We start from the raw sequence: 13,014 nt of genomic DNA, 5'->3' as shown, positions 1-13,014 counted from the left end.
CCAGCCAAAGATTTAAAGCACTCTGGCATTTATCCTTAAAGAAACCCTCTTTATTTGTCACACACAGCAGAGCACACACAGTGAAATTTGTCCTCTGCATTTAACCCATCCTAGTACTAGGAGCAGTGGGCAGCTATTGTGCAGCAATGGGGACAGGGGATTGGAGGTGTCCGGTGCCTTGCTCAAGGGCACCACAGCAGGGCCTAGAAGGTGAACTGGGACCTCTCCAAGTAGCAGTCCACTTTCCATATTTCAAGTCTGTTGTGGGACTTGAACCGGCGACCCTACGATTCCCAGTCTAAGCCCCTACTGACTGAGCCACTGCTTTTCACCAAAAGTGATTAAATCATGACTTGTGAATATCAATATGTCCCATTGCAACAGTATCATATCAGACACTGTTTAGTTGTAAGGATTTGCAGTGGAACATAACTTTGACCTCCACCATTAACGATTAACACAAAATGATGCATCAACTCTAACACTGCACACAAAGGGTTTGGATAAAACATTTAATCATTGAAATTAAATACAAAATATAACACAAACAGATAAAATTATTATGAATACAATTCATCTTTAAATACATCGAACCAGCATGAAATATGGGGTAAACAGCTGAAACTGACGTGTGCAAACAAGCCAAAGATGTAAGTACTACAGTAGTGAATCATTTAAAGTCACTTTTTACTCATTAAATGGTCAGTTAATAACTTTTGTATTGCAAATGTGTGATTGGATTATAGGTAATTTAGTGCAGAATGATCCTGTCTTTATTGTTGGCCTATCACAGCCTGTTTTTTTGGGAGACAATTGAAAGAATGTTGTGTAATGCTAACTCGATGCTAACAGTGCAGCTAGCTGTAGCTTAGCTCTGCGGATAGATCTGGCATTGGTTGCTTTGTAACGTTAGCTAATGAATCAATTTAAAAACAGCAAGCTAGCAAATATACCAGACAGATCAGCTCCAAGAGTCTGGATGAATTAGTAAACTTGAGACTATTTTGAAGAATTAGCGAGCTAGCATTTTGACGAAGTTAGCAAGCAAGCTAACATTAGCTTACATTAGCTAGCTAAATATTTAATCTGCAGACTCTTGTTTTAGGTGTCAGTCATTCATGGAACCAATGGTCCAAATCAAATGTACAGATAAAAAACACATATAAATAAAATTGTGATTTATTTGACATTATTATATCAACATGATACCAGTATTTTCTTTGTCACGCTTACGGAGCACGAGCGCTAGCAGCAGGATACTGACTGCAGTTCATTTGGCAGCCACGGGAATCATTATTAAGTTGAATATCAAATCTGTATTTAACAGGAGATGAGCAGAGGGTTTACGCTGCTGGTTTGACACCCTGAAGATGAAACCAGGGCTTTCTCTCTGCTCTCCCCTCCTTCATCATCCCCTCCGATTCCCAGGAGATCCCTGGAGGACAGCCGGACACAGAGCGCGTCAGCTACCTGCAGCACCTGAGAGGGACCTGGGGGAAGCATTTACTAATTACAATTCCAGCAACGAGCAAATCAACACGTATTGTACATGTTACTGGAATATAACACACCTACCGTCTCCAGCCCTGCACACATCCAGAGTATCCATCACTATCTTCCCCAGGGTCCTGCGGGACACGTTCTACACAAAGAGTAAGAATTTATTTGTAATGTTATTATTTGAAACAAACACACAATAAAAAGCAAACACAGCTTTACAGTGCGCTGGCATCAACATGCACAACATACTATTGTCAGGCCTTATACTGTACCATAGTTCATTGGAGTGGAAATAGTATTGAGCATTATGAAATAAATGGTTCCATTAAAAAAATAATTTCATGAAAAGAAATGTCAAAAATATACAGTGGTATGCAAAAGTTTGGGCACCCCTTAGGAAAACCACTGCATCAGTTTGTCACTTGCTGAGCTTTTGAAGCAGCAACTTCATTTTAACATATGTTATACCTTATGGTAACAGAAACATCTCAGTAGTGAAATAACTTTTATTGGTCAAACAGAAACATGTTTATGTGCATTCAAACAAAAATAGGCATGTGCATAAATTTGGGCACCCCTAAGAAATAATTCCATTAATATTTAGTATTGCCTCCTTTTGCTGCAATAACGGCCTGTAGACGCCTCCTGTAGCCACAGACAAGTCCCTTAAGCCTGGCAGGTGGTATTTTGGCCCATTCTTCCACACAAAACGTCTCCAGTTCAGTCAGGTTTCTTGGCCTCCGTGCATGGACAGCCTTCTTCAAATAAATCCATACATTTTCAATGATGTTAAGGTCTGGGGACTGGGATGGCCATTCCAGAACATTGTACCTGTGCTTCTGCATGAATTCCTTGGTGGATTTTGATCGGTGCTTAGGATCATTGTCCTGCTGAAAAATCCAACCCCGGCGTAGCTTCAACTTTGTGACTGACTCTAGAACATTCTTGTCAAGAATCTCCTGGTACTGTAAGGAATTCATGTGGCCCTCAACTTTAACAAGTTTTCCAGTACCTGTGCTAGCCACACAGCCCCATAACATGATAGATCCTCCACCAAATTTTACAGTGGGCAACAAGTTCTTTTCATTGAATGCAGTGTGTTTTTTTCGCCATGCATACCTGTTCATGTTATGACCAAATAACTCAATCTTGGTCTCATCTGACCACAGTATTTTGTTCCAAAATGCTTCTGGCTTGTCCAGATGTGCTTTTGCATACCTCATGCGACTCTTCTTGTGATTAACACTCAGGAAAGGCTTTTTGCACATCACCCTTCCAATGAGCTCTTCCTGGTGCAAAGTACGCTGGATTGTGGAACGGTGAACAACTACACCATCAGCAGCCAGATGTTGTTGTAGTTCTCTGGAGGTGGTCTGTGGCTTCTCTGTGACCATTTTCACCATCCTTCGCCTGTGCCTTTCCCCTATTTTTGTCGGCCTACCACATCTTTCCTTCACACGGACTGTTCCTGTGGCCTTCCATTTCACAACTACGTTTCTGACTGTGGAGACAGACAGTTTAAACCTGTCAGATAATTTTTTGTACCCTTCTCCTAATTTATAATGTTGGATTATCTTAGCTTTCAGGTCAGTGGAGAGTTGTTTTGAGGTCCCCATCTTGCCACTCCCTAAGAAAGAACCTAGGCCAGGCACAGCCAGCTATTACCTATGTTAAATAGCCTTTTTCATGATTGGTTCCACCTGTCTTTGTAATTGAAGGTCTAATGAGCTAATCAAAGCAATTTTGTGCAGCAACCTGTCAGCTATAAATCCGTACAGGTGTTGAAATGAATGCTATTTATAAGGGTGCCCAAACTTTTGCACATCCCATTTTTTGCATTTTATTTTATTATAATAAAACTATGTAATGCTACCCTAAGAATTTTGGTCTGGAAAACACTAAAACGTCTACATCTTTGTAGGAAAACAAATGTTGTTGCTGTGATCTTCTATTATAAAGGAAAAGCAAATTGTCATGAAATCTCAGAGGGGTGCCCAAACTTTTGCATACCACTGTACATGAAGTATTTAAAGGAATGGTTGACTTCAGTGTTCATACGACATCATGTTTCATAATGGCATGGTACCCCAAAACACTTTCCTTACATGCCACTTTTTAACTCATAATGTCCTTACATAAAAAGAGTCAAATAAATAAAAACAGACTTTTAAAAAAGGGTTTCCATTCTGAAATGGGATACAATAAAACGATTATAAATAACAGAAAACTAATATTATTAATTGAGTATACATATTTTTGTTACAAACACAGGACATAAAAAGGAAAATGCTCTTCTTCCTCTCTTAAAGTCCTTCTTCCTGTATAAAATACGTTCATAAAATATATAAATATATATTGAAGGATCCATCACTGTAGCTGTAGCTCTCTATGCGTGTCCAATTAGGTTGGAATAAACACTAGATGGCAGTAGAGTGTGTGTGTGTGTGTGTGTGTGTGTGTGTGTGTGTGTGTGTGTGTGCGTGTGTGTGTGTGTGTGTGTGTGTGTGTGTGTGTGTGTGTACCTTGTTGCGTAGCTGCAGCAGCAGTGTGAGGGCATCAGTGAGTTTCTCCTCCAGCAGAGACAGACGTGTCTTCTCCTCCGGCCTTGTCTTGTCCTCCTCTTCTTTGGGCCTCTGGCATCAGAACACAGCATGAACTTTACTTCTTCCTTCTCACATTTCTCTTCTGCTAGAGACTAATCCACAGGTCATTTGTAAAAGGTTTTTCCCATACCTAATTTGACAGCTTGCTTCTAGAGCTTTAAGCCTGTTTGTAATAGCTCTTTGTCAGGCTGCACCTGATCCATTATCATAACCACGTTTCTCTTTCTCACCTTTTCTTTCTCAAAGCTCCCTCCCTGCTGCTCTTGTTTCGGTCCCTTCCGGCTGCAGCGCCCCCTGCTGTCCTTAAAAGAAGTGCTGATGAAGTTTCTATCATGCAGGTGACTCTGAGAGATCACATGACTCTGACATCTGCAGGAAGAAAAGGAAAGTTAATTCAGACATTTTGAAAGGAGAGCGTGTCCACGGTGGCGGTGTGTTAGGTGTTAGCTAACCCTTTTCCACAGCTGTGCAGCCGGTGCTTCTTCACCTCCAACGGTCCTTCCTCCCTGATCCCTCTGTCGTCCTCCTCTTCATCAGAGGCAGCTTTCCCTTCCACGGCTCTCTGCAGACACTCTTCCTCTGCAAACAGAAGAAGCTGGTACTTTACTTCCTGGGATTTTAGCCTTTGCAGACCATTTACATGCACACAAACCTAATAACACTACAGGAAAGGGAAAACCACCAGCAAAGATAGGGCCTCTTTAAGAGTTCAGTTAGAAAGCATTCCTGATCCCTTATGGCTCAGTGATCCATCGGTTTGCTACTCACCTGTCTTGCCACAGACGTCGTCTTCACCAGTTGGGTTCATTTGTATATTTGGATCAGGGATGCAGGTGCAGCGGGATCTAATGGTGGCAAAATTAGAGACATTTCACAAAGAGTTTGTACTAAGGAGACTCACCTTCAGTATAGTGTCAAAGCATCATATCAGTGAAACGTAGAAGAAGACAGCTTCTATCAAAAACTAATCAATTATAGTTTTTGGATTTAAAATAAAAGGGATTACAAAGGAAATGTTTATTGTTCCTGTTTTTTTATTCTAGCCTTTGGAAAAATCCCACTTAATAAACAACATTTTTACACCAGACCACCATTACATGTTTCATCTCGCGCACCCCCTGGTGGCAGCTCGGGCACCCCCCACACTTTAGGAATCCCTGCTCTAGAGCATTGAGCATTAACGTAGTGTCTAATTCAGACTAGTGTGTAACCTAAGCTGCTGGCATCAGTGCATTGAATTTCAAATCAGTAGAGCTCAGAGGCAAATGATGTGTAAATAGATGCCCGTGCACACACACTAGGCGACATACAGCAACATCCAAATGTGCACTTCCTCTGGATTACTGAAAGATGCATCCTTTTTGATCATAGCTGTGTTGCCAATTATTAATTATTAGTATGGGTAACGCCACCTTATCACTGTGTAACTGCAGGGGCTGTGCAGTGTGCAAATAATCTGGCAGGAATTGGATGCAAGAACAAGGAGAACTTCAGCGTAGTGACATCGAAGCACTGTGAAATTAACTTAAAAGAGAGTATCATGTCAGTACTGGTGATCTAAGAGCAGTATGCAAGACATCAAAAGCTGAAGGATCGAAATATGATCCTGCGAGGGTTTTCATAGTCTTAACGAAGATCAAGGGACGAGCAGCGTTTCTCCAACCCATAATAATCCAATAACTATAATAATGATAAAGTATAGTAATATAAATAAATGTCTCATCTTGGTAAGAGTGCTTTCAACCACCCCATGAAAAGGAAAAATACGTTGAATCATTGGGGACTCCAAGAAACCATTGAGTACTAAACAACAAATCATGGCTGGAGTATACTAGTGATGATTTAGTTTTGTAGGCCATCACAGTAAGCATGACAACGGCTCTCCTGACAAAAAGCAATGGGATTAGATTTCAGTATAAGACATAAACAAAGGTTTATGAAACTTAACACGTTTTGTTCTGAAGGATCATCTCCACATAATAAAACCACTGTATGATTTTTAAAGCAATCACCAGAAGCAAAAACACCAACGTTAGGCTATGAAAACTACATCACGGTCACATGGCTGCGCGTCACCATCGCTAAGCTAAAGGTGGCTAACGTAGCAGCTAATTGCGTGACGACGTTTAGTCGGTAATTTAGTCACAACAGATCTTATTTCAGGCTTCTAGCTACAACCATGTTGAGTTCAAGACAAGGGAACCGGAAGTGGTCAAATGCTAACCCATTCCTGGGTTTTAGGACTCATTCCTGCTCCACTCTACACAGACAGAAGTAAGTGTATATGTACTGTACCTGTACTGCTGTAGCTCGGCCTCCAGCTGTGTGATGGTGGTCTGAAGCTGCGGCACACACTGAGCCTGCTGCTGGATCATCCGGACCCTCTGCAGCCCCTGACTCAGAGCCTCCCTGGCCTCCTCTGCCCTCCTCCTGATGGAGATCATCCAAGATCATCAAACCATTCCTCTGCCACCCACCCACCCAACATCTTCCAAGTACAAAATTCCAACCTGATCTGAGCGTTCTCCTTCCTCAGAGCAGACTCCACGCTGTGAAGCTTCTGCACCTCCTGGTACGCCCATCGCAGCTCCTCCTCCGCACGCTCGTTGAACTTCATGGCCTCCTCCAGCTGCCCGTCCCGTGAGGAGCGGATCAGCTTCAGCTCCCGTATAAGAGGGTCTCTGATTTCCTGTCTGCGTGCCCCCTTCCTCGCTGTGTCTCCTCCACTGCACTGTCCTTTAATCCTCTGTGTTGGTACCAGCTTTCCCTGCACCAGGGTGATGGAGGTGGTTGGAGATGAAACTGTGGGGGCGGAGACGGGCGGAGAAGGGATGGTGCGGCTCCTCTCCCGACGGAGGGCCACCTCCAGGGCCAGGCAGCGAGCGTCGCTCCCCTGCAGCGCCGAGCGGAGGTCCTCCACCAGCTCCCTCAGAGCTGCTACCTCATCTGAAGAAGAAGAAGAAGAAGAAGAAGAAGAAGAAGAAGAAGAAGAAGAAGAAGAAGAAGAATGTTAATATTGATGTGAATACGAGTTCGACTGACTAAATAAAGTTGTATATCTTCTCAAACTCAAATACATACTTCTTTAAGTTCAATTACTTGCAATAAATTGAGTATTTCCATTTTAAGATAAGATAAAATGTACCTTTATTAATCCCTGTGGGGAAACTCAAGAGTTTATGCAGCAGCAGATTGAGAAGAGAAACAGTAGAGATTCCCACAAGGAGAAGAAATAAACACAAACATTATAAAAAGGATACAGATAAGTTACGGTTTTTAAAAAAGGAAATTAAGTGGGCAGGTACACATTTGGAGTCCATATTATGCTTCTTTGGACTAACACTACACAAATATTTCAGGGGAAATGAACACGTTTTCGACAGCTTTATTTACTTAACTGATTAAGATCTCACATATCACACATGATGATGCACGGTGATTAGACATTACACTTCCTGACAGTGTATAAGTGTATAGTTTAAATGATCTCTAGCTCTATCAATTACAGTACAATGCAGTAAAAAGTAACCTTTTGAATGCAGGAATGTCAGAGTTTTAGTTCAGTGTGGAATTGTTCCTAAGCATCTGAATACGTTCTCCATTATTGTTATTTTTGGAGCATATAATGAAACTGTAGGATGGAAACTTTGGTGGTAAAGTAACTTAGTAGATCATGTAGTGTGTTTGAGTAAAGTCATGGGGTACTTTAACACCCCTTAACTTAAAGACTTTAATTATAGCTTGAGTAAAACCACAATCTACCAGTCATCTATAAAGTACTTCATAATCAGTGTGCACCTTTACCAGCTGCGTGTTTTTCTCGTTTATTGGTTTTCAAAATTAGGTTTTGGTGGAGGTGGTTATTAATTTATGTTTTTATGATTTTGTGTAAGCTTAAATAAATATGTCCTCAAAGGATATTGCTTTAATAAATATATGTATTATGTAAAAATGTAAATAACATGTAAAACTGCTATTTTTCATAATACAAGATTTTAAAAAAACAGCTGCATCAAACACAGCTATCCATCAGTGAAAATACAAAAGGAACTTGGTGTGTGTGTGTGTGTGTGTGTGTGTGTGTGTGTGTGTGTGTGTGTGTGTGTGTGTGTGTGTGTGTGTGTGTGTGTGTGTGTGTGTGTGTTTGTGTGACACACAATGACAAAACAGGTGGCGCTGGGTAGGACGTGGAAGGGGTTAAGAATAAATCAGGTGTCAGATCACACTTTTGACACCTGTTACTCGTCATTTTTTAAGTTGCCTTCCAAACCGTGATCTCATGTGGCCCTAATCCTCTTCAGTAATAGTGAGTAACTGCAATAAACAATAAACAACAACAAAGAAACTCAGGACCCAGTGATCAGTGATCTCAGGAGGCATTTCCTGGTTCAGTACCTGACTCGCTCCTGTCCTCTGGGGCTCTTCCTTTCATCACCCTGTTACCGGGTCCATTGTGATCCCTCGCCAGATCAAAAGTCACACATTTCCTCCTCCTGACCCGGGGCCACCGGACCCTGATCTGCATCTGCACGAGCTCCGTGTCCTCGGTTACCGGCAGCCGCCACGCGCAGTCCCCTCTCCTTGCACTGCGCACTCGGAAATATCCACAGAGCCGTGAGTGGAAGTCTTTAAAGCACAGCTGGCCGGGAAGCCCAGAACAAACATCTGCAAACTCTTCATGTTCCTCGTGTTTTTCTCCACTGATTGTCCTCTTTCCGGGATCCCCAGCACGGCACAGAGCGCGCTGAAGTCCTCCGCCGACACCGTGTCCTCCCGGTTGGGGTAGGCCAGGTGGTGGAAGACCTCCTGCAGGTATTGGTCTATTCCATTAGCCAAGACGACGATTTCGTTCTCCACGCCAGGATCCGGGCAGTGGTGGTGGGCCAGGGCGCTCCGGAGCCACTCGCTTTTACGCGCTGCTCTCGTGCGCTCCATGTCTTTACATAAACTACCTTCTTGATCTCACTAAATACAAATCAGACCTCGGTAATTAGGGTCGGGTGTAATTCCACTGCAGCACGAGGCTGAAACATGTCCCTGTGGGGCCTGACGCGGAAGGATTCTCTGGAAACTAAAGTCTATTGATTCCTTCCCGGAGTAAATCTGATCCCCTCGGGGAAGGAAAAAAAAAGCCCCACTGTACCGACTCCACCCTGTTGAGTGCACGCACTGACAGCACGTGCGTGTGTGTGTGTGTGTGTGTGTGTGTGTGTGTGTGTGTGTGTGTGTGTGTGTGTGTGTGTGTGTGTGTGTGTGTGTGTGTGTGTGTGTGTGTGTGTGTGTGTGTGTGTGTCGGAAGTACACAGATCCTTTACCTAAGAAAGTACTGATTCCAGACTGTAAACTCTGTTACAGGTAAAAGTCCTTCAGTGCAAATGATACCTGAGTAAGAATATGTATAACCGGGCAAACGTGCTTAAAGCCTTCCAAGTAAAAGTACTTCTTTAAGAAAAGTGTCCTATGTTATACAACTTAATATTATATACTTTATTTCTCAATTAATCCAGTTTTGGTTTGATAAAATAGTGGACATTCAGAAAAATACTCAAAAAGAAAAGCAGCAAATCTTTGCATTTTAGATGTTTATATAAATAATGACGTACAATAATGTAAAAGTTGTTTTATAGTCAAATTCTTAGTTTTTTGATTAGCATGCTGTGGATGTTTGGGTTGCTAATCAAAAATGTCTCAAAAGGCTGTTTAAAAGTCTTAATTTATAAAGTATTGTGTAGTATGGCGTTATAAGGAAGAGGATTAAGGACAGATTTAAATACTTTTGGAGATCTGACCAAAAGTTGATATTTTTTGGGTTAAAAACTAAATCAAAAAACTATTTCTCTGAATATCTCAGTTTTCTGACTTTTGTAAATCAGAGTTAAAAAGAAATCACAAAAAAATATCACACATGTTTGCCCTAATCCTCATACTGTAAGTACAGTACTTGAGTTAATGTCAGTGTGTGTGTGTGTGTGTGTGTGTGTGTGTGTGTGTGTGTGTGTGTGTGTGTGTGTGTGTGTGTGTGTGTGTGTGTGTGTGTGCGTGTGTGTGTGTGTCGCTGTTTGTTAGATCTCCATTACAAAAGTGGATCACATATCAACTATTGCCAAAACAGCTTGCAAGTCATACATCCATCCCACAATGATCTCAGTTCTTCTTTGTTTCCTCCGATAAAGTATCAGATTTAAAGACACGTTTTATTTAAGTGAGGTAAAGGATATCATCTGATGTTTCGTGGCACCAAAACAAACCGCGATAATGCAGAGTGAGTCACGATGGGTTCAGCTTACACCAAAATCATTCTGAAGTGGATCTGACTCACTGCCTGTGTGGTAGCAACAACACAACGAGCACACACACCTTCACTTGGAAGCTGCCAGCGGAAATACCTCTCCCCACCCTGACCACCACTCACACACCTGACAGCGACACAAAGAGAGCGTCTTTGTTACACACACACCTAGGCATGCAGAGACCCTCCCTCACACATCCATTACACTCCACTGTTGCACCTCACTAGAGCAGCACACACATTCAGGGCATCAGGATTTGTGCGTATAATATCAATTAAAGAAAAGGAAAAAGGAGATTTTAAATGATAGAGCCCAACGTCACCAAACACATTTGTCTCTAAGGTTAACAAACATGCATGACAATATCAAAAGATGGAATAAATGTAAGATGAATATAAATACAACTGAAAATACAATCAAATCTTCTATATTTACTGAAAATTGATTAGCATGCTGTGGATGTTTGGGTTTCTAATCAAAAATGTCTCAAAAGGCTGGGGAAGCGGGACATAACCAACAAAAAATGGACTTGATTGAATCAAATGAAAGCTGAATGGAAACCAGCGAACATGGAATTGATTCCAGTCAAAGTGAAGACATGTCTTAGTTTTTTTTTGCTTTAAAGGTCCCCTATTATGCTTTTCTGGTTATAACCCGTCCTTTCTTCTGTTATGTAGCTTTTTCTGCATATAAACGTTCTGCAGAGTCACAAACCCTCAAAGTACACCCTGTAGCGAGTAAAACTCTAAAGCAGAACAGACGTGTCGATGCTGCCCTCAAACGCATCCTTGTAGATTTTTCTTTTTCCATTTTTTTCTTCCGGGTGTTATTGACGTCACAAAATCTGGAGACCAATCGGCAAATTGGCACACCCATAGCTATAGACCAATAGGCACACCCTCTGCCAACCGACCATTTACTGTTGGAAGGCTGAAATGTCAAGAAAGTCCTGTGGCCTGAAATGTGAGGGGAAATGTCATCTGTTCACCTTACCGAAGGCAGAACCAGGAAAAAGTCAGTGGTTGAAATGTATTTTTAACACTGGTCCTTCAACGGTTCGAAGTACTGTACTGTGTGCCAAGCATTTCACGGACGACAGCTTCAAAAACCTTGCACAGGTTGATGCCGATATGCAAAGCGTGTAGTACTGGAACAAACGAAGTAAGGGTAGAAAACAAACGGGCCTCCCGGTACGATCTCTGGAGATAATGAACGCTGGATTTACGGCGCGGAACGTGAACCACTGCACAACCAAAATGGCAAAAGGATATAGCTTCGTAGCTATCGTTAGCCTGTGTAGCTAACTCGAGTTATCAGGTTCTTTGCATTCACTTTCATTTACCCTTACCCTAGTGTTGGATGGTGGAACAACCAAAGTAAGAGTAGAAAACATGCAGTGTGTCCTGTGTTGTGTTGTTGATAGTTGCTATGGCTCTGAGGAAAAGGATAGGGATCTGGTTGTCATTGCGACAGAGTACCACTTGAAGAAGCTTGGGGAGAAAAGTAGTCTATTTCCACCTTAACAAACATGGAGTTTAAAGAATAATTCAAATGGATCATGAAATAGACTGTAGACCGTCTACAGATGAGGATCCTTCCTTGTCTCCTTTGCATACTGCACACTAATGCACCGTCTAGCAGATGAGTCACCTGAAATGACATAACCGCTCAAAAGGAAACCATCACGTATTGTTTGGTCTTTGTTTTGCTCTGCAGCTCCGACCAGAGTACGGTTGAGCTGCAGCACTCACAGTGACTCATCTGGGGCTTTTACCTTTTGGAAAGGTGTGTGAGCGTACAGTCTGAGCCACTTACAGCTACTTCCCCAAAACAAACACGAGTCTTCTCTCAAACACTCACAAATCGTCCTGATGATATAAAAAAGACACTCATCTCCTGTGCACCGACGGCTTAGGCGGCGACATGTGTGGGCAGGTTTAGGAAACTATGTTCTTCCTTTCAGACTGCCAGGGGAACGATCTGTGATTTAAAGTCAAGGTCAAGGTGTGCACTACAGCCCTGGTTACACACATGGTATTTCTATGAATGCAGATATAGGTAAACAAATATAGTCAAGTTATTTATCATGTGACATGTTATCCTGTTGTTCCTTCATTTTATGCATAAACAAGTTTAGAGGAATCTAAAACGTACTACTGTACACCCCTCTTATGGTGTTCATCATGCATTTAGGATCCATAGTATATGAAATAACTCACAGTTTTGGTGCAGTTTTGATAGCTTTCTGACCGATTCCTGTACATTTGTACTGATTTCAGCCGAAAAAACGTCATGCTGCAAAGAAAGGTTTGTGTTTAAGTGAATTTATTTTGCGCTAAAGGTCAGCCCTGAACAAAGCCCACCCACGGGGAGTTTTAGACAGCCTTTGGTGATGTTGTTACAGCTAGCTGTCAGAAAGAGAGTGAAACCTGCAGCAACACATCCATTTTCAGCGGCTCCTCAAGTAAAAGGGTTTCATAACGGGTGTAAAATCGGGGTAATAGCGGTTTAATGTTGGTTTAATAATATTTTAAACGTATATCCTAAATATGCAATGTATTGAAGTGTGTAGGTTGGAAAATCAAGGTCATATTTAACAGATAAATCAAAGGAAATGTGTC

The 13,014-nt window shown here is 42.0% G+C and overlaps 1 protein-coding gene across 1 annotated transcript; it reads right to left on the bottom strand.

The window, feature by feature from the left end:
* Positions 1–498: 498 nt before the first annotated feature.
* si:ch211-112f3.4 (EF-hand and coiled-coil domain-containing protein 1) lies at positions 499–9,195 on the bottom strand. The gene is given in 10 exon segments (XM_063909921.1): positions 499–1,490; positions 1,576–1,642; positions 4,023–4,133; positions 4,334–4,472; positions 4,556–4,682; positions 4,872–4,948; positions 6,399–6,533; positions 6,614–7,049; positions 8,499–8,822; positions 8,825–9,195. Coding segments are annotated over 10 exon segments (1,800 nt in total). The 5' UTR covers positions 9,039–9,195; the 3' UTR covers positions 499–1,320.
* Between the last annotated feature and the right edge of the window lie 3,819 nt (positions 9,196–13,014).

The sequence above is a fragment of the Eleginops maclovinus genome, chromosome 20 (assembly GCF_036324505.1).
Source record: "Eleginops maclovinus isolate JMC-PN-2008 ecotype Puerto Natales chromosome 20, JC_Emac_rtc_rv5, whole genome shotgun sequence".
NCBI lineage: Eukaryota > Metazoa > Chordata > Actinopteri > Perciformes > Eleginopidae > Eleginops > Eleginops maclovinus.
This window is presented reverse-complemented; position numbering and strand designations above follow the sequence as displayed.